Source organism: Sceloporus undulatus, chromosome 5 (assembly GCF_019175285.1).
Source record: "Sceloporus undulatus isolate JIND9_A2432 ecotype Alabama chromosome 5, SceUnd_v1.1, whole genome shotgun sequence".
Lineage (NCBI taxonomy): Eukaryota > Metazoa > Chordata > Lepidosauria > Squamata > Phrynosomatidae > Sceloporus > Sceloporus undulatus.
The window spans coordinates 28,895,560-28,917,870 of NC_056526.1; the positions used below are offsets into that span (position 1 = coordinate 28,895,560).

Genomic DNA, 22,311 nt, shown 5'->3' on the forward strand with positions numbered 1-22,311 from the left:
CCTAGTCCAATGCTCAAACCACTACACCACACTGGCTCTCAGATTATTTAATACTAATTTAATTGTTAGGAATGTTTAATTTTGTTTAAAAATTCCTTCACCTGGTTTTTTAAAAAAACAATGCAATGCCTACTGCTTTGTTAAAGCCACATAAATGAGGACAAAATCAATTTACCAGTACTGACAAAGTGAAGTACATTTATTGCAAAATATTCACATTCATTGTGAATACAGGTCTTTCACATTAAATAATTTTGTAGAGCTCCTTAGCAGCTGTAGTATACTGTATAAATAAAGTTAATAAATGATATTATATTGATATGTGGTGAACACAACCCAGCTATGTGTTGCTTCAGCAAAGAAGACAAATAATATTTTAGCTTGAATTAACAGAACCATAGTTTCCAAGCCAAGGGAAGTAATAATCCCGTTATATTCTGTGCTAGTTAGGCCTCGTCTGCAAGTGCTGGATTCTGTTCTGGTTGTCTCATTTCTAGAAGAATATAGACAAGTTGGAGCTGGTTCAGAAAGAGGCAAGAAGGAAGAGAAGAGAAAAGAACACAACATATGAAGAAAGGCTGCCAAGCATTATTGTATTTTCTAGAGTCATGTTTGCTCATGATATCATATGTCCAAAGTAAGGAGTTTATGTCATGGTTTAATAATCCGTTTTATTGTTTTGTTTTTTAGTAAGTCGTGCCTTCTCATGATGTGTCTGAAGTACAACAGCCTTAATTTCATCATCATGGCTTCTAAAGAGAGTCAATGTTTAATCTGCTCTAGGACCCATTTGTTTGTCTTTTGGGCCGTCCATGGCATCCTCAGCACTCTTCTCCATCACCACATCTCAAATGAATTGACTTACTTCCTATCTTCTTTCTTAACTGACCATCTCGCCTATCCATACATGTACTCTCACAAAGGATGGAGACATGCTGGATTCCAAAGGAAGTATCTTTTTTGTGTGTGTTGCAGATGGATGTTAAATTTCCTGGTCTTTGAGACTCTCCCAATTGTCAAATGGTCAGAAGGAGGAGGTGCCAGCCTGCAAGATTTGCCTCTCAATATCATCTTAACCAATAAGGGAAACATCAAAATGCAGGCCTATGAATAACATCTTCAATCCCCCCCATCCTGTTTGGTTTGTAACACCTTGCCTGATGAAAAAGCCAGTGAAGCTTTGAAAGCTTGCAACATGTATATTGCACATGTTTGGTGGATTTTTGTTGTTACTGAAATCCATAGATGGTAATAGGGATGTAGAGAGATCTTGTAGCACCTTTGAGGTTAACTGAAAGAAAGAAATTGGCATCATGAGCTTTCATAGACTTCAGTCTACTTCCCCAGATGCATCTGAGGAAATATACGAAAGCTCATGCTGCCAACTTCTTTCTTTCAGTTAACCTCAAAGGTGCAACAAGATCTCTCTACATGAGACCTGCACTACTTGGCAATAGGAAGGGGCCAAAATTAAAATAAATAAAACTTATTTGAGCCACATATAGATTTTAATCAATTAATAATTAATAATCCTCAGGAGAAAACAGAATGGCGGACGAGCCTTGAAAGGCAAGTGTTTGCCCCTCTTCCTTCTCCACTGCCTTCTCCTTGGAGGAAAGCCCAGCAGCAGCAAAGCCTTTAGGGGTGACCATTCGCCTCTCTTCTTTCTCCGCCACCTGGCCTTCTCTTTGGGAGAAAGCCAAAGGAGTTTATCAGACAAGGGAAATTGGAAGTATAATCCAATGGCAATCCGAATGCAATCATGGGGTTTAATGTTATTGCGTGATAGACTACCACATGCAATTTCGGACAATGGGAAGTCAGTCTGAGCTCAGTCATAGGGCTTTACATTGTTGTGTGAGACGAGGTGATCACACGCAATTTTGGGCAACGGCAGGCTATTTCTGAGCAATGAGAAGTCAGTTCGAACACAATTTGAATTCATGTGAATGCGTTCTGGCCCCACTTTCTTTTCATTCAAAGTTAAGAGAAATTCCTCCCGTGTGATAAACTCTAAAGAAAGTGGAGGAGCCTTCAGGGGTGAGCATTCCCCCTTCCTCCTTCTGTGGCCACTCCTCACCTTGGAAGAAGGCTGAATGGCAGAAAAGCCTTGAAGTTGTTCCACATGATCCCCGTGGGCTGCCAAAATCCTTTGGTAGCCGCATGTGGCCCTCAGGGCCATATGTTGTGCAGGCCTCCTTTACATATTGATTCCACAAACTGACACTGCAATATCTTTGAATGCTAATAGGGAATACGACTTGTATGATTCTAACTCTTGTGCTCAGTTGTATATCTTTGCATTTTAGGACCTTTCTTAGTTCTTTCATAGCCGCCCTCCTCACACTTTGGACCAAAACACCCTGCAGAAATAATCCAGTTTCAGGCCGATTTAAGTAATAAATCTTTTATTTATACCCTGCTTTTGGTATAAATAATTAATCAAAGTGGCTTACAACATTAAAAACATTCTACATGCAATACACTTGTATTACAACATCCCTTCCTCCCTAAAAGAGAATTAACAAATTACAGTTAAAATTAGTTTAAAATAACCCACTGATATCAAATGAACGATGGGCAGAATGGTAAGATAATACAGTACATGGCAAGTGCCCTGGCTCAGTGCTAGGGAATTCAGGGAACTGTAGTTTTGGGAGACATTTAGCCTTCTCTGTCAGAAAAAAAACAAGCTCTGGTGCCACAAATGAACTACAATTCCCAGGATTCCCCAGCACTGAGCCAGGTCTCAGACTGGATGATTTGTCCAGTGTGTTATGGAGCTTCATCTTCTGGTTTCCTGGCTGCAGTCCATTCTCTCCAGCTTGGGGCACTGCAATAACCTCACAGGCCTGTAGGTGGCGCTGCTTAGCCCTCAAGGCCGCTCTAGGATCCGTCCTTTCCGCTTCTCTCTCTCCACTTCCGGTTTGGTTTAGAGGGGACTCACGTGTTGTTGAGCAGAGATTTGGGGATGGAAAGGCAGCGAATGGAGCAGAAAGGAGGCGGCGTGTTTCCCGCGGTATCCAGGGATCTCCTTTCCGTAGGGAGCGGAGGAGGTAGAGGGCCAGGAACGGCTGGGAAACGTTTGGTGCTCATTTAATACTGTTTTATCTGGAGGATTTGGGTTGTTTTTGAACTTTTATTCTCTTTTGAAATGTTGTTTTTTGGTCTTGTGAGCCGCCTTGGGTCTCTTTCTGGGAGAAAGGCGGCATGAAAAAAAAGGACAAAAATAAAAATAACAAAATAATAATAATAATAATAATAATAATAATTTGTAAATTTGCAGCGCTTTATAAACAACAACAATAGCTACAGTAATAAAATGTAATAATTCTTTAATAATAATTAATTCTTTAATAATTTAATAATTAATTGTTTAGATTGTAAGCCTGAGGGCAAGGAAATGTTTAATTAACAAAATGTAAGCTGCTCTGATACCTTTTTTGGCTGAAGAGTGAGGTATAAATAATAATAATAATAATAATAATAATATTTTTTATTTAGTTATTTACTTAGTTTCTATGCTGTCTTTCTCCCAGAAAGGCGACTCACAAATAAAACATATTTATTTATGGTATTTATACCCTGCCCTTTTAAAAAGTGCGAGGGTGCCCTGCTACTTAGGTCTCATCCTTTTCCATCTCCTCCTCTCTCTAGGTTTGGTTTCATGGCTCTGCGTTCAGGTTTTACAGGTGTTTTTGCCCCACACTGCAGAAATAATCCAGTTAGAGACTGCTTTAAACTGCCCTGGTTCAGTGCTAGGGAATCTTTGGAATTGTAGTGGTACCAAAACACTCTGACAAGAGATGGCTAAATGCCTCACAAAATTGCACTTCACAGAATAATCCCCCAGCATTGAGCCAGGGCAGTTAAAGCGGTCTCAAACTGGATTATTTCTGCAGTGTGTTTTGGACCAGCCTCAGGGTAAGGGAAATGGCAGATCTCTTCCTTGCCAAGCAACTTGGAGGCACGCAGCAATAACACAATTTAAGGTGCCGGCATTAACTTCAAAATGGAGATGGGAATCCTTCAACACCCAGGATTAGTTGTATTAGCTTGTGTAGTTAGAGTGATGGGATTTGCAGTCCAACAGTATACAGATGGCTGTAAGATTAACATCTCTGCTTTAAAGCCCAAACCAGCCCTGTCCCAGATGGTCTTAAGTCACACTCTCTCAGCCTCAGAGGATGGCAATGGCAAATCTCCTAATGTAAAGTCAAAGGCTTTCATGCCCAGCATTGGCCTATGTGGCCATGTTCTAGAAGAGTATTCCTGATGTTTCGCCAGCATCTGTGGCTGGCATCTTCAGAAACAGCAGAAAACAAGCTTGCTCCCTCCTCAATATGACCTCCCTTCAAGTACACTGGTGCCTCGGGTTACGAAATTAATTCGTTCCGCCGCGGCGTTCGTAACCCGATGCATTTCGCAAGCCGAAAAAGGCTTTTCCAAAGTGCGGCTAGCGGTCGCGTTTGAATTTCGCGCCGAAAAAAAATTCGTAACCCGAAAAAACCTTCGTATCCCGGAACAGTTTTTTTCAATGGAGCTTTTTCGTATCCCGGAAATTTCGTAACGCGGCGCATTCGTATCCCGGGGTACCAGTGTATTTAAACAGGGCTATCATATCACCTCTTAACTTTCTCTTCTCCAGACTAAACATCCCCAGCTCCCTAAGTCGTTCCCATAAGGCATGGTTTCCATACCCTTCACCATTTTAGTTGCCCTCCTTTGGACACGCTCCAGCTTCTCAATATCCTTTTTGTAGATGCCTTTTGAAATCCTGATACAATACACACATCAGCTATCTACATTACAGAAGGCTAGGCTTTTTTAAAAGAAAAAATATCTGATCTTTAATTTTTGGAAGAATATTGACAGATGCTTCTGGAAGCAGTATTTTCACTACAGACCATACTTGCTTAAGATAAATGCTAATAGTTACCTATAAAGCCATACATGCCTTAGGTCCAGACTGTCGGATAGACTGAATTTCTACATAAGAACCTACCTGTACTTTAAGGTCTGCTGAGGAGGCAGAACTGGTGTTGGTTGAATCCGTTGTTGCAGAATCCTTGGATATGGAGGACTGATTGTATGTTACTTATATTATAGAGCGTACTGTCTAGTGATATTTCAGATAGATAAACATTTTATTGTATCTTTACTGTTCCACTACTGCTTCATGTAGTGTGTATGTGTCATGCAATAACATAGCATGGAGTACGTTCATTGTACTACCTTATCTGAAACGTGTGAGGCAGTTATATTTAAAGAGAGAAAATAGTAACATCTGTATATGCCTACTCAATTGATGCAAGTTTTCTGGATTGCAGGTATTCATGAGACTCTGTTGCTCAGTTCAAATCATGCTAAGAAAAAAGCCACAAGCTTACAAACAGTCAGACTACCAAGGAGCAATGGTAAGTACTGAGTTTCATTAATAAGACTTTGTATGTAGTTCTAGTTGATATGTTTAGAGGAGTGTGTGGAGGAGGGAAGAGGAACCTTCAGCCCTCCAGATATTTTGGACTACAAATCCCAGAAGCCCCTAGCTACCATGGCCATTACCAAAGACGCTGTTGACATTGTAGTCCAGAAAAACTAAAAGGTCAAACATTCCCCAATCCTACTTGACTGCTTTTCTTGGCCTCCAAAAATAAATGATTGCAGCATCATACTGACTGCTCCCTGCAACAGTCTTTTACTATTGGTAATACTGGGTTGAGAACATGGAAATTGTAGACTAGCACATGGGTCGATTCGAAGCTCTTTCCCTTATCAAGGAGGATGAAGAAAAGCAGCATGGACAGACTTCAGGGACAGAGCAGGGGAGCCTGAGAGTCCCATCCGAGGGAACAGTCGCTGCTAAGCCTCGGAGGAGGCGTGTGGTCGTAGTGGGGGACTCCTTGCTCAGGGGTACAGAAGCAGTGATTTGTAGGCCTGACAAGATGTCTCGAGAGGTGTGTTGTCTTCCAGGTGCAAAGATCTGTGATGTGACAGAGAGGCTGACAAGACTGGTCAAGCCTTCTGACCAATACCCCTTCCTTTTGGTCCACGTGGGAACTAATGATACTGCAAGACACAGCATTCAGAACATCAAAAGGGATTACGAGGCGCTTGGTAGGAAGCTGAAAGGAATGGATGTACAGGTTGTCATCTCGTCTCTTCTGCCAGTTGAAGGGCATGGTCCAGGAAGGGAGAGGAAAATCGAGGATGTGAACAACTGGCTTCGCAGATGGTGCCGCCGAGAAGGATTTGGATTCTTCGATCATGGGCTGCGGTTCCATGAGGAGGGACTTCTTGCAACAGACGGGTTGCATCTCACGCCAGTTGGAAGAAATGTTTTTGCCAACAGTCTCAAGAACTTGATCAGGAGAGCTTTAAACTGAGTTCCGAGGGGAAGGGAGGCAATATTAAGGAAGGCGAAGGGGATGGCGAAAATAGTCAAACTGACATAGAGGAGACAAGGCAAACAGTGCAAGGACCCAACAGTGCGAGGCAAAAAAACTTGCACAGGCAGCAAGTAAAAGGGAACCATGGTCTGCGATGTCTCTACACTAATGCACAGAGCATGGGAAATAAGCAAGATGAACTCGAACTCCTAGTACAACAAAGCAAATATGATATAATAGGCATCACTGAAACCTGGTGGGATGAGTCTCATGATTGGAATGTGGAAATAGAGGGGTATAACCTTATTAAGAGAAATAGGCCAAATAAGAAAGGAGGAGGAATAGCACTATATGTCAGAGATATTTACACCAGTGAAGAGATCTTGGACATCAATCATGGAAGCCAGGTGGAGAGCATCTGGATAAGAATCAAAGGGGAGAGAAACAACAAGGATGTTACGGTGGGAGTCTACTACAGACCCCCAAGTCAGACGGAGGAATTGGATGATATCTTTCTAGAACAGATGACCACACAGTCAGAAAAGAAAGATGTAGTAGTGATGGGCGACTTCAACTATCCTGATATTTGCTGGAAGTCAAACTCAGCAAAATCCTCAAGGCCTAGCAAATTCCTCACTTGCCTGGAAGACAATTTCATGGTCCAAAAGGTGGAAGAGGCAACAAGGGGGTCAGCTATTTTAGATCTGATCCTAACCAACAAGGATGACTTGGTTAATGGGGTGCAAGTGGTGGGATCATTAGGTGGAAGTGACCATGTTCTCCTGGAGTTTGTAATACAGTGGAAAGGAGAAGCCAGGCATAGTCAGACACGCATCCTAGACTTTAGGAGAGCGGATTTCAGTAAACTTAGAGAAGTATTGAGAGCGATTCCATGGTCAGAAATACTAAAAAATAAAGGAGTTCAGGACGGATGGGAGTTTCTCAAAAGAGAGATACTGAAGGCACAATTGCAAACAGTTCCAGTGAGAAAGAAAAACGGGAGGTGTCTCAAGAAACCAGGATGGATGACTAAGGAACTTTCAGCGGAGCTAAGTTTGAAACGGAACATGTATAAGAAATGGAAAAAGGGGGGAAATCACAAAAAAGGAATTCAAAGAAATAGCAGGCATGTGTAGGGGTAAAGTCAGAAAAGCTAAAGTGCAGAACGAACTCAGGCTTGCTAGAGAGGTTAAGAACAATAAAAAGGGCTTTTTTTGGATATGTCCGCAGCAAGAGGAAGAAGAAGGAAACAGTAGGGCCACTTCGTGGAGAAGATGGCAAAATGCTAACAGAAGACAGAGAAAAGGCAGAATTACTCAACACCTTCTTTGCCTCAGTCTTCTCAGAAAAAGAAAAAGGTGCTCAACCTGAGGATAATGGAGCAGAGGACAGAATAGGGGAATTTCAGCACAGAATAAGTAAAGAGATAGTAGAGGAACACCTTATTAATCTAAATGAATTTAAGTCTCCGGGACCAGATGAACTCCATCCAAGGGTATTAAAAGAACTGGCAAAAGTAATATCGGAGCCATTGGCAATAATCTTTGAAAACTCCTGGAAAACAGGAGAGATCCCAGCAGACTGGCGGAGGGCAAACGTTGTCCCCATCTTCAAAAAGGGGAAAAAAGAGGATCCCAACAATTATCGTCCAGTTAGTCTGACATCAATACCAGGAAAGATTCTGGAGCAGATCATTAAACAGAGAGTCTGTGAACATCTAGAAGGCAATGCCATAATCACAAAAAGTCAACATGGGTTTCAGAGAAACAAGTCATGCCAGACAAACCTAATCTCTTTCTTTGATAAAATTACCAGCTTGGTAGATGAAGGGAATGCTGTGGATATACATGTAGTATATCTTGATTTCAGTAAGGCCTTTGACAAGGTTTCCCATGACATACTTGCAAACAAGCTGGTAAAATGTGGGCTAGACAAAGGAACTGTTACATGGATCTGTAATTGGTTGACCGGCCGAACCCAAAGGGTGCTCAACAATGGCTCCTTTTCATCCTGGAGAGAAGTGACCAGTGGGGTCCCACAGGGCTCTGTCCTGGGCCCAGTGCTATTCAACATCTTTATCAATGACCTGGATGACAGAATTGGGAGCATACTTATCAAATTTGCAGATGACACCAAATTAGGGGGAATAGCTAATACCCCAGAGGACAGGATCAAGATTCAAAATGACCTGAATAGACTAGAAAGCTGGGCCAAAGCTAACAAAATGAAATTCAACACAGAGAAATGTAAGGTATTGCACTTAGGGCGGAAAAATAAAATGCACAGATATAGGATGGGTGACACCTGGCTGAATGAAACTACGTGTGAAAGGGATCTAGGAGTCCAAGTAGACCACAAGTTGAACATGAGTGAACAGTGTGATGTGGCAGCTAAAAAGGCCAATGCTATTTTAGGCTGCATCAATAGAAGTATAGTGTCTAGATCAAGAGAAGTAATAGTGCCACTGTATTCTGCTCTGGTCAGGCCCCACCTAGAATATTGTGTCCAGTTCTGGGCACCACAATTCAGAAAGGACATTGAGAAACTGGAGCGTGTCCAAAGGAGGGTGACAAAAATGGTGAAGGGTCTGGAAACCATGCCCTATGAAGAACGACTTAGGGAGCTGGGGATGTTTAGCCTGGAGAAAAGAAGGTTAAGAGGTGATATGATAGCCCTGTTTAAATATTTGAAAGGATGTCATATTGAGGAGGGAGCAAGCTTGTTTTCTGCTGCTCCAGAGAACAGGACCCGGAACAATGGATGCAAGCTACAGGAAAAGAGATTCCACCTCAACATTAGGAGGAACTTCCTGACAGTAAGGGCTGTTCGACAGTGGAATGCACTCCCTCGGAGGGTGATAGAGTCTCCTTCCTTGGAGGTCTTTAAACAGAGGCTGGATGGCCATCTGTCAGGGATGCTTTGATTTGGATTTCCTGCATGGCAGGGGGTTGGACTGGATGGCCCTAGTGGTCTCTTCCAACTCTATGATTCTATGATTCTGTGGGTAGCTCATGATTGCAATAAGACTGGCAGAGGGGCTTGGCCAGGAGGTTCCATTTTCAGATGATGCTGAAGGCATATTTTAAATGCATGTGGATAATTTTGGAGAGCACATGATGGAGGAAGAACATTACATTTGCCAGTTCCTTTTAATCAGCCCAGGCAAATTCTGTTAAATGCAGAGTCCTTGTTTACATACAAATCGTTCATTCATATTCATTTTCTATATTTGAAAATTGGACCATTCAAAATAACCCCTGCTTATTTCAGTCTGGCAGTCTGTGCTGCCATCTCCCTTTCTCTCTGTAATTTTCCTGTACAGAATCTTAGAAGTGAATTGATATGTTCATTTTTACTTTTTCATCTCTTAGTTTTGGATAGGGTTCAGTCCTTTCTGCCACAGATGGCCAGTGCAAATGACAAGCTAAGAAGACAAATGGACAGCACGCCTGTTGAAAAGTTTGATATTGAACACCTGGATCCTTCCACTGAAAATGTCATTGAAATGGTGAATACATTTTTTATTTCTATAACTAACACCGTGAACGTTTAACTACTCTCATAATGTTGAAAAAATATATTTGCCTTACTTCTTTAACATTAATGTCTTTCAGATTCTTTAACATTGCTAATTTTTCTGAACTTGTTGCTACTTGGCATACACTTACCTCATATCTAAACCTTGTTACTTTATTACTGAAACCAAGCTTGCTCAAAATGTTTTGCTAACAGAGGCAGAAGAGCAAATAGTCCCCTAGACTGAGATTCAGGGTGCATAGTACCCAGTGCTAACAAACTTATTTTGACACCTGAAATTAAAAAATTCAGAAATGACTCTTCCTGAGTATAAAAAAATGGTAATAAATTACCACTAGGAGAGCCAACATGGTGTAGATGTTTGAGTATTGCACTACAGTTCTATAAACCAAGGTTCAATTTCCCACTCATCTGTGGAAAATCACTGGATAACTCTGAGTGAGTCATAGGCCCAGTACAGATGGCGCGGAAGTGCCATCCTGGGGCCAAAAGTAGGGCTGGGGAGCATGCAGCAATCGCACACTCTCCAGCCCTACTGCGTATGGAGGGTGCCATCTTGGTATGGTGCTGTCCATATCCAGCACACGACAATGTTGTCATGCGTGCGACGTGTCCAAATGGACCGGCATTATTTGCAGTGCGAAAAGGAGCTCCGAAACGGAGCTCCTTTTGGGCACATGCTTTATTCCCATGGCAACTAGATTGCTGCAGGAACAAAGCTAGGGAGAAAGGGGCTGAGTGGCCCCTTTCCCCTCTGGCTGCGCCTGTCAGGATGTCTGTGGGGCATGAAGCCCCATGGGCACCCCTTTCCAGGCCACAGAGAAGCAGCGTTTTGCTGTTTCTTGGTGGCCTGAAAAAGTGGCGGATTGGGGCCTCTGGGGCTGCCAGTATGGCTGCGGACCACCCCTTTTCCACGATATCTACTACACCATAGACTCTCAGCCCCAGGAAGCCCTGTGATAAGCTCACTGAAGACCAAGATTTGATTCCCCATTCAGCCATGGAAACCCAATGGATGACTTTTAGTGAGTCACACACACTCTGCCCCAGAAAACCCCATGATAGAGTCACCTTATGGTTGCCATAAGTCGGAAATGACTTGATGAAGCTACAACAACAATAAAGTAGATAATTTGGAAGCAGCTTCTGTGTTACTTCAGATCAGCTGCCCAAGGAAACTGCTTCATTCTGCCATATAGCTCTGACTGAAACACTTCTTGCTCAAAGTTTAAAACATTTTTTATTCAAAAATGTAAGAAAATAAGTAATGTTCTAGATCTAATAAGTCCAGGACCCTGTTTACCACTGTGGTCAGCTAGATGCCTCTGGGAAGCTAATAAGCAGAGCAGGAAGATAAACACTTTGTCGATTGTCACCACATCCAGTTTTTAGCTACTCTGTTTTCAGTGAGTTTGTCTAGTCCTCTCTTTAAAAAAAAAAGCGGGGGGTGGCTTGATATTGCTTTGATTCCAGTGACAATCGCCATGTTTTGTGGAAGGGGATTTTATAAGAATCATTTATGGATCTGGATACTGAGATGTTATTTACAGCTATAGTTGTGTGACTACCTAAAATTGCCTGATAGTTTTTGTCTTTAAACTGGCCTACCTTTACACTCCAGTTCTCATCTAATGATGTTAATCTGGAGAAAAAACATTTTTTCCTTATTACAGAATGTGGCTTTGGTTGAACTGAGTGGTTCTGATACAGAGGAAGAGGATTCAATCTCAGAAGAGGAGTCTGAATGTGAGAACAGCTCTGTCTGTGATGAAGTGACTGTAGACAATATCAAGCTTCCAAAATCAAAAGGAGAAGGCAGAATAGAAATATTGGACAGTAAAAGTGATGAATAGATCTACCATATCAGATTGTGATGTTCTCAATTTCCTTTTGGAGAGCTAGTTTCTTTCCAGTTACACTATTTGTGGACTAGCTTACTGTCTGCATTTCACACTGCTGAAAGGCATGAAGGATTCCTTCAATTCTTAGGAATCAGTAAAGAGATAAATTAGGACATTGGTGTTTCCTCTCAGGAGTCCATCATGGAGGGGAAAATGGAGCAAACATTTGATGGGTGAAAGAAAAGAAATACCACTGACAAGTTGGCTCAGGATTCTCCATAGTTTTTGCATTTATTTTTCCAGTTTGTAGCTTTTAGCTGTTTCATTGAGACCATTGGAAATGTTTCTGTAAAACCAAGGAAGCACTCATCATTTGGACTGTACCCATTCTTCAAGTGTCTTCTTCAGCCACTGCTTTGAGTATTTGCAGAAATCAGAGTTATTGGTTTGATAAGTGTCTCTTACATGCAGGCCAAAAGCACTTCACTCTCCTTTGGAATAAGTTGTAACTTAGGTGGGAAGTGGTTAGCACTGTAGATGCCAGCCTACAACTCTTTTTACTCATGACACCTGGCCATGCTGATGGGGGCTGATAGGAGTTGATGTCCCAAAACATTGAACAAAGTGTAGACTGAGGGCTGCATCCCATCTCATACTTTCCACATGTAACCCCCTTGTTTTTGTTTAATTTTTTTTCTGTCCTGTAGGCATCTAGGAATAGTTTTTTGCATATGTGTATGTGCTCAAACCCCCCCACCCATTAAAACTGGGCAGCACCCAACTACTTCTTTTTTCAGGTTATTTTTTGGGGGAGGAGTGGGGGTGGGCTGAGAAGAGCAACTTTTGCTGATGGCAGCATGGCCTCTCACAGCTCCACGGGGAGCTGTCCCAATCTGGCAGGAGCTGCTCTTCTTGGGTAGCAGCAGCGATTGCGAGGAGGAGGAAGAGGACAACGGCCAGAAAGACTGCTAGGAGGAGGAATGTGGTGGCAGTGGTGGTAGCAGCTGCAAGCTGGGTAGGAACTTGAGCATCCATAAGTTTTGGTATCTACAGGGGGGTTGTTCTGGAATGGATCCCCCACGGATACCGAGGTCCCACTGTAAAATAGTTCTTACACTTTTAGATGTGTAGCTGAACACATAATTATTACATAATGAAGATACCTCCTAAAATACATAGTACAGTGTGCCCTTGGTTTACGCAGGGGATTTGTTTCTGACTCCCCTGCATAAAACAACGCCTATGCTTGAACCCCATTTAAATGAATGAAGCTCATGCGCGCATCATAGGCACGCACCCCATTTCTCCCTATGGGACACACCACCCCTTCCTCCCCACACTGCTTTCAGGCTTCAGCGTATGCTGAAAGCCGCGTAAAGCACACCCGCATATGATGCAGGTGCACTGTATAGGCATGTAATGATGTATAGACTCCAGATTAACAAGTTAAAAACTAGAATGACTATGATGGAAATTATATTTCTTTAATAAGACAAGTAAAGATAAAAAACTATATGAGTAAGCCCTACAACAGCCAAATCGAATTTATAATAATTAAGTAGGTGCGATCTGCAATGCGTATTAAGGATAGAAAGCCAGTAATAGAGGATAAGATAAATTTGCAGATGATGGAAAGGAAGTAATGTATGAATGTAGTAGAAGTACAGAGAGTTTAAGAAAATGATTGAGGGTCTAAGTAACTGAAGTGAGAGTAAGAGAGCTGAAGAGTAAGTGAAGTAAACAGAGTGATTGTGAAGATTTGAAAAGAAAGGCAAAAGAGTATAGAGAAGAGGAGGAGAGAGGAACAGAAGGGAAGGAGAGAGGGAAAAAGGAAAGCATATAATTTTTTTTTTGAGGAAGAGATAATAGAGAAGGGAAGAATGAACGGTAATAAGTTGATGGAATTGAAAGGGGGAAATAGCGGAAGGCCCTCATTGCCAAATAGGTTAAAGTGACAGATTGCATAGTTAAAGATGAGTATATGATGAAATAATATGTTTAAGTATGTGTATTATGATGGAAATTTATTTTGTAATGTATGTTGTGGTGTTTTATGACTCTTTGTAGTGATTTTAAAAGATTTAATAAAAATTCTAAAAAAAACATAAGTGTACTTGAATTAATGTGTGGCGAATCAGTTTTCTATCCTTATAAAGATTGGAAAGAGAGAAGCATAATGCTGGTGTAAAGCACTTTTTAAAAGAAACTAAGGGGCGAAACAAATGGCCTCAAATAGGCAGCATGATGCCACCCCTGAGAGAGCCAGATTGGGTCAGCAGCAACCACATGCCGCAACCCCAATCTGGTGAGCTCCCCCTCCCCCAAATAGCAGCAGAAAAAAATCTGCTCCTATTTGGGGTGGGAAAAAGCTGCCCCTTCACCTTTAGAACTGGCTTTTTGCTGGCTCTGGGGCCAGTGGCATCTGAATGCCATGCCCCTGAGTCACTCGGAAACCAGCTGGCGTGGCTTCCAGGCCACTCGGTCACGTTGTGTCTAAATGCCGTGCTCCCAAGCCAGCGTTGAGCTGGACTTTCATGGCTGTTTTTGGCCCTAAGTTCCATGCGACTATTTTGAACAAGTAAGGAACATCAGCAAACTTGCTTCTCACATAGATAAAATGTTCACTGCAAAATCAAGCGATCAGAGGTTTCAGGATGCTGTTCTCAGTTGTATTCAGCATGCCATGATATGAACATTCAAGCTTACTGCATGCAGTGGAGACTACGACAAAAAAAATACTAGGGAAGAGTCTTCAGACATTTCAAATCTATGAATCATAAAGTCCTTGGCACAAATGGAGGTTAAAAGAGAATATCTTGTTCTTACTGTGAATGCAAATGGTCTTCATTTGCTCAGCGGATGAGGTTCTGGTTTGTGTATTAATGCTAGAAGTCCTATACTAACATTTTTGCCATTTAATTCTGATCTGCCTTGTGCTAAGGAAGTTATTTAAACATTGAACTTATTGACAAGAGAACAGCTTAGTCACCTACAGCAGAACTGCTTAATATTCCACGGTTACTGCTTTTATTTTCAAATACTCATGAAGAGCTTCTTCACCTGAAAGAAATAAAAGTAATGAAACATGTCACATTCCTCACTTTTTGAAGAAGCAGTGCAGAACTACAAACTAATCTGTTTTACTTGGCAAGTGGGCTACCATGCTGCAGTCTTAACACATCTGGAGGGCAATGGATTGGGGAATAATAGGTTTGAAACTCTACAAACATCCTAGTGCCCTCAAGAGGTTTTGGGCTGCACTTATCACAAATTCTGATCTTGCTCACAAGGATATATGAGAGTTAGGGTAAAAAGCATGTGAAAGGCACTAGCTTACCTTTCTAATATTCTAGAGCGCTCCCAAATACTGTATTGGATCTTAAGACTGTTTTACAGTGCAAATTCATTTCATGCAGGGCAGTAACCAGACTTTTGTGGTCTTTCTATTACCTTGCATTAACTGAGTCTCATATTTACAAAACACCCAACATATCAGTAGAGATCATGATTACACCAGTAAATTGAAGGTGTGCAACTGCAAGGAACTTGTAATATTTTCCCGACTATCGGATGGAGTTGCTGGGAATTGGTGTCTGACAACAGTTGAAGAGGTCACAGGTTTGTAATCCCCACTGTACAAAATACATTAACATGCAAGTTTAACTGAAAGGGAGGAGGGCAGTTGTGAATATATTATATATTTAATAGCCTTGCTGTATAAAGTTGTTTTTACATTTAAGTGAGCATCAAGTAAAAAGCAACTTACCTAAATCTTTTCCGAAGCCAGATTGCTTACATCCACCAAATGGGGCTGCCACATCAGTTTTATTATAGGTGTTAATGAAAACTGTTCCAGCTTGAAGTTTGTCACTGATATACAGAGCTTTGCTTATATCTTTGGTGAAGACCCCTGAAGCCAGACCGTATTCTGTTCTGTTGGCTCGTTCTAACACCCCATCAACATCCCTATGATGTGAGGGGAGGGGGGGAAATCAATATAGAAACAATGTAGATTGTATCATCCAACCACCTACATAGGTTCTTCTGAACATTCCCAACCAGAAAACTCCTAGTGTTCTTTTATAACATACTTCACAGATTTGGGTAAAATACCTCAACTGTTACTAAATTATAAATAGGGAGCTGTCCAAAGCTTAAAAACCTAGATAAATTGGTAGTGGGAATGAAAATGGTCTTGTGGATCACAGGGATGTCTTTTACTGTGCCTGTGCAACCAGTTACACAGCTGGAAACGATTGCGCCTCCCTTTCCCTGTCCATTGTCCAAAACTAGGTGTCCACAAGTACAACACTGGACACTGGTCCTATAAATTTAGCAATGATCCAGCCTCATCTTCTGTGACAACAGCAAGTTGACATCACAGCTGTTAAAGAAGGTAGGTTCATATGTCCTACTTGGACATTTAATCCGTGTGATTAGCAATCCCATGTAGTGGAGTCACATCATTTTATCTCATCCACAGATGGAGAAGGGCATTTATAGAAAAAGTAGGCTTAGGTCTGTGGACTTTATCATATGGGGAAAATCAAGTGTGTGTGTGTGTGTGTGTGTGTGTGTGTGTGTGTGTGTGTGGGAGGGGGGATCAGAGGTTTAAACAGCGATTATCCCAGACAAAATGTAAATCCACACACATCGCTATTAAACAGGCAATAAAGAGGCAATAAACAGCAACAAATCATTTTTGGGATTTCTCTGTGAATGATTTGTTGCTCTTTATTGCCTGTTTAATAGCAACTTTGTGTGAAAATCTTAATTGCAAATTTGCATTTTGCCTGGGATAATCACTGTTTGAACCCCTGATTTTGCTCAATTTCTCCTGTGTGATTAAGTCCTATGAAAGCTCATGCCACCCGCTTCTTTCAGTTAACTTGCTGTAAGATTCCCGGGCAGGATTCCTTTTCTAGTCAACAGTCAGAATGTATGCAAATACATTAGGCTACTACTACCCTCTTCCCACTACTGTGGATGATGGAGATGTAGTGTGAGCCTTACTCTATAGCCATTGAAAGGGCAGAATAATAATGTTCATTAAAGGACTAGAATGGGACATACCCGTCTTTAAACTTGGAAATTATCATTATAGGACCAAAAGATTCTTCACGCGCAATGTACATATGATCTTCAACATCTGTGAAAACGGTAGGTTCCATGAAGAAGCCTAACAAAAGAGAAAGTAGAATACTGCATGCAGATTCTGAAGTTATCTCAGGCTTTGTCTTGCTACATGAATTGTACTGTGATAAGATATTCCATGTAGTTAATAGAATTCAAAGACAGCCATGTTAGTCTGGAAAATCAATATGCCAAGACATCTTGTAGTACCTTTGAGATTAACTGAAAGAAAGAAGCTGGTAGCATTAGCTTTTGTAAACTTAGGTCTACATCCTTCGATTGCATGTGGATGCATGCATCTGAGGAATTAGGCTCAGGGCTATGAAAGCACATGGTACCAGCTTCTTTCTTTCAGTTAGTCTCAAAGATACTACAACATCCCTTTGTATACACGTGGCTGATTATTACAGTGCTAATAATAGTAGTGCACACTTAAGAAGCAATCCAAAGTTCTGAACTTTGGCCCCATGCAGACAGGCCAAAATAAAGCTGCTTCGGGTCACTTTAGAGATAGGCTGTTTAAATGATGCATGTGTCTTAAGAGTCCGGAAGCTGCACTAAAGCTGCACTCTAGTGCTTAGGACTGGATCATGGCTTTGGCACAGCTTCCGGACTCTTAGGACACATGCATCATTTAAACAGCATACCTCCAAAGTGACCCAAAGCAGCTTTGTTTTCGCCTGTCTGTATGTGGCCTTTGTTCCCAAAATAGGTTCAGCATCTTAGCTTCTTTCATGGTAAAACCTGGAGTGCTGTCCCACCAGTAATGTGGAAGCCACGTATCACCAGTTACTTTTTAAAACTCTCCCTATTCCAAACTGGCACCTTCTGGATGAGAACTGGAAAACAATGGATTGCAAACAACATAATTATCTTCAACTACTGTAGTTAGTTTCAGAGAGTGTGTCTAATAGGGATGTGCTGTATTATTTGTTTGCATAAGGGAGAAAGTTTGACATCACTTTTAACTGGCATGGTTCCATCCTACAGAATCCTAGGGTTTGTAGTTTTGTGAAGCACCAGCACTCTTTGGCAGAGAAGGCTAAAGACCCTGTGAAACCTCAAATCACAGGATTTCATAGGATGGAGCTACAACACTTAAAGTGATGTCAAACTGCATTATTTCTACAGTGTAGATACACTCTTAGTGGTCTGAGTGTTGGGCTAGAAATTCAGCAGGCTAGGGGTTGAATCCATGCTCAGAAACCCACTGGGTGACCTTGGGCAAGGCATATACTGTACTCTCAGCCTTACACAAAGGCAATGACAACCCTTGGAATACATCATTACAAGAGATTCCCTATGATAGGGTCACCATAAGTCAGAACTGACTTGAAAGGACTTAATAGCAACAACATTGGGGAGATTGTGGCAACTTTTAGGCCCACCAAAATTGCTCATCTCTGGTTAAGAACATAAAAAGTAGTTGCTTGCTTATCAAAATTTTGAGAAAGACCTCATTTGTTGCATACGTTGCCACATTGGATGTCATGAAGAACAGTATCCTTCAGAATTTTGCCATTTTAATTGGCAAATCTATTATTTTGAGTAATTTTTTTTAAAAAAATTATAACAGATATATGCATTGGGAGGAACTTCCTGACACTGAGAGCTGTTTGACAGTGGAACACACTCCCTCAGAGGTAGAATCTCCTTCTCTGGAGGTCTTTAAACAGGGGCTGGATGGCCATCTGTCAGTGGTGCGCTGATTCTGTGTTCCTGCATGACAGGGGGTTAGACTGGATGGCCCTTGTGGTTTCTTCCAATTCTATGATTTCATGGTTCTATGCATCTCATATCCTTTGTAAAAGAGGAATAAAGCTTCAGCATTATGGTGAAATTTCATCCTGGGGAGGACTTTTCAGGAGCCACAGAGTTTACTGGATCCCTTCATCTGAATACAAACAGAGAGGTCCACACTCTGATGGGAAGATGTGCCCTTGGTTCCCACCCCATCATGTTGAAAGTACAACATCAAAAGGGGGGAGAGGAGATAAACTATGGCACAATATCGGTTGTTTGCATGAGTAATTGCATCCACAGGATCCAATTCCTTTTCAATTCTGGAAGCTGACACATATCATCTTGGGCTCATGGCAGCAGCATTTTAATGTCTTGGAGGCTCCAAGTTGGAGCTCTCCACAGCACTCACTTCATATGTCCTCTAATCAGTTAGTCTCATTGATAAATCATTCTGTAGACATTAATTTACCTGGTCTAGGCACTTGTTGTCCTCCATAAACTAGTGTAGCTCCTTCTTTCACTCCAGTTCCACAGTATTCCACAAGTTTTTCCAAATGTGCTTTATGGTTTTGTGGACCATGATCGGTAGATCTATCTAGTGGATCTCCAATCTTCATCTTTTTTGTTTCCTCCACCTACAGATTTCCAAGGAGGAAGTTGTATAATACAAGCCAACAGGTAAGCCCTTTTCAGGCAATAATGCCCAAACCCCATCCAAAACAGTAGCTTGCACCAGGGTGGTTGAAGTTAACTGACAAGGGAAATGGTCATTCTTTGCCCCATTGTATAGAATCCATGAAATAAGGAAGAGTAGCATATGCTCATCCTACGTCTCAAAGCAATGAAGAGATCTTTAGATAGTTTAGTAATACACTTTTTTCATACTTAGAATTCAAATTTCATTGATTAGTAAAGCCAAAATCATCCATACCATACTATTTCTATGTATAGATATGAAAGCTGGACACTGAAGAAAGCTGACCAGAAGAAAATCAGTTTACAGTGCTCCCTCGGGTTACGAAATTAATTCGTTCCGCCGCCGCTTTTGTAACCCGAAAAGCATTCGCAAGCCGAAATGCCATAGGCGCTAATGGGGAAAAGCCGCGATTTCGTGCGAAAAAGCGCCGAAAAGCACCAAAAAATTTTTCGTAACCCGAAATAACCTTCGTAACCTGGAACAGTTTTTTTCAATGGGTTTTTTTTCGTAACCCGGAAATTTCGTAACCCGCGCATTTCGTATCCCGAGGTACCACTGTATTTGAAATATGGTGCCAGAAGAGAGTTCTACAGATACCATGGACCACTACAAAGACAAATTAATAGGTCTTGGAGCAAATCAAGCCTCTCACTCAGTAAAAACCAAAATGACTAAACTGAGGCTATTATACTTTGGAAACATTATAAGACATGACTTGTTGGAAAAGATGATAATGCTCAGTAAAGTAGAAGGCAGAAGGAAAAGAGAAAGATCACAGCACAGGTGAACTGACTCAAAGAAAGCCATGGCCCTTGTGTTTGCAAGGCCTCAACAATGCTATTGATGGCCAAGGCTCTTGGAGGTCTCCCATTCACTGGGTTCCCATAAATCAAAGCCAGCTTTATGACACATAACAATATCAATTATTCTTAGAAATGTACACAAGTCCCTTGCATGTTCATGTGGTACCACACGGATTATAACGCTGATATAGCCACAGCATTTGATGCATCAGTTGATCATGACATTTTAATTATAGATCTGTGTGATCACATTTTATGAAGTAATGTTACTACGGCAGAATTGTTTTTAAACATCCACATATAAAAATCTCTTACCACTCTTTTAACAAATTCATCATGAATTGATTCTTCCACAAAGAGTCTTCCAGCCGCAATGCAGTTTTCCCCTTTATTGAAGAAAACTGCTCCCATGCCCTGCATCAGAAGGGAGATGGGGAGACATTCTATGGTTATCCTCTAGCCACTCTCCTATATTCAAAATGGTAGCCATCCCCTGAGAAAAGGAGATATTACCAAGAAAAGTACTCTCTGTGGGAGGCAGATAAGGAGGCAAGGGAATGGAATGGACCAGCTGAAATCCTGAACACCATAGTATTTTGCAGCCTTTCATGTCCTCGAGTCGAGTAGCTCTAGGAAACATATGGCCTTCCAGATGTTCTTTGATTTTAGCCTCTCATAAGCCCCAAGGAGCACAACCAATGGAGGAAATTATTGACTAGCAACATCAAGAAGGCCACAGACTCTCTTATAGCCCTGTCCTGTTAGATGAGAGGAGAAATAATTTCACCACTCTCTGTCCATCAACATTTCTATGAGTGATCTATCAGTCTAGCTAGATTAAGGCACTATACCAGAGGCAACAGCAATTTATTTGGACAGCACATCTGAGAATGCCATGAATAACCAAGAAGAGTTTTTGCTATCTTGAAATCTTTTTTCCTTTTTTATGTTTACAATCACAAACATATCCCTTCCCCTTCATTTATTAACATGTATTATACCACAAGGAGAACTGGTTATCTGGAGAAAATCTAAACATCTCTTCACAAAATTACTGTTTAGAATACAGTGTTCAGAATCCCCTGGCCAACATAACCATGCCAACTAGCAATTTCAGAAGCTGGGGTCTCTACACAATAACATTTCCAAGCTATGCATTGATGAGGAACACAGGAGTTGCTACCAGGGAATGTGAGCGATAGGCTTGAACTTACCAAATAGACAGGAAGAAGTGCTGGCCCTGAAATATCAATGATGTTATCAAAAGGGTAGTAAAAATATAATAATGTTAGGGAACTGAGCACCTTGATTTGAGGGGAGGGGGAATTTCTGTCTGCATCAGGCAGAAAAATGAATTGGGTTGGCCCTGGTAGGTAACATGAAAGTGAGGACATAGTGGCATGCCTTTATTGGGCTCAATTTGACTTGGCAGTCATTGCTGCCTTTTATTGAAGCACATGGTTAGCAGATTTATTTAAAAGGAATTACTAGTGCTTGAAAGAAGACCTACCATTCTCACAGCTTTGTCAAGATCACAGTCATTAAATATGATCAGTGGTGATTTCCCACCCAGTTCTAGAGAAACCTTCTTCAGGTTGCTGACAGCACAACTGTCATGACAAGAAAGATTAAATAAATAAGTGAATGAATGTCAAGCTTTCAAAATTTAATATCAGCTTTCATGAATAGGTATATTTTGATATACGAATTGATTTTTATCCCCCCCCCCCCCAGAACAACTCAAATGAGGAAACCTACTGTTCATATAAAAATTGCCACCTACTCTTCATATAATCACTATCATAATTCTTATCACTGTTTAACAGAACTTTGAGCCACTTCCATTAGGTCTCATCTTGCTTTGATTTTATTTTTACTGCATTTCGAAGGGCCATCCAAACCACGTAAGCAAATGTGGTGGGGAGGATTGCAGAAAGAAGGTGAAGCTCAGTTGCAAAAGAAGGGTTAGAAGGAACCAATCTGATATTTATATATAGCAAGGGCTAAATTCAGAGGAGTTCAGGGTCAGGGGGCAAGCTAATGTACTTCAGCCACTCATGCACAAACCACAAGGTTGTAAGTTCAATACCAGGTAGGGTTGACTCAGCCTGGTATCCTTCCATACTAAAATGAGTACCCAGCTTGTTGGGGGCAATTAGCTTACACAT

General features: G+C 41.4%; 2 protein-coding genes across 2 annotated transcripts in view; one reads left to right on the forward strand and one right to left on the reverse strand.

The window, feature by feature from the left end:
- Positions 1 to 2,906: 2,906 nt before the first annotated feature.
- On the forward strand, positions 2,907 to 13,872 carry NOPCHAP1 (NOP protein chaperone 1). The gene is made up of 4 exons (XM_042466668.1): positions 2,907 to 3,056; positions 5,331 to 5,417; positions 9,761 to 9,897; positions 11,600 to 13,872. The coding sequence occupies exons 1-4, from the start codon at positions 2,972 to 2,974 to the stop codon at positions 11,777 to 11,779; spliced, it is 489 nt and encodes a 162-aa protein (XP_042322602.1). The 5' UTR covers positions 2,907 to 2,971; the 3' UTR covers positions 11,780 to 13,872.
- ALDH1L2 (aldehyde dehydrogenase 1 family member L2) overlaps positions 13,238 to 22,311 on the reverse strand; it is a 45,609-nt gene continuing 36,535 nt past the window's right edge. The window contains exons 18-23 of the mRNA XM_042466667.1: positions 21,654 to 21,753; positions 20,459 to 20,557; positions 19,113 to 19,278; positions 16,841 to 16,946; positions 15,534 to 15,733; positions 13,238 to 14,827 (exon numbers count right to left, since the gene is read on the reverse strand). Of these exons, the coding sequence (XP_042322601.1) occupies positions 14,772 to 14,827; positions 15,534 to 15,733; positions 16,841 to 16,946; positions 19,113 to 19,278; positions 20,459 to 20,557; positions 21,654 to 21,753 (727 nt within the window). The 3' untranslated portion in view covers positions 13,238 to 14,771. The remainder of the gene's footprint in view (positions 14,828 to 15,533; positions 15,734 to 16,840; positions 16,947 to 19,112; positions 19,279 to 20,458; positions 20,558 to 21,653; positions 21,754 to 22,311) is intronic.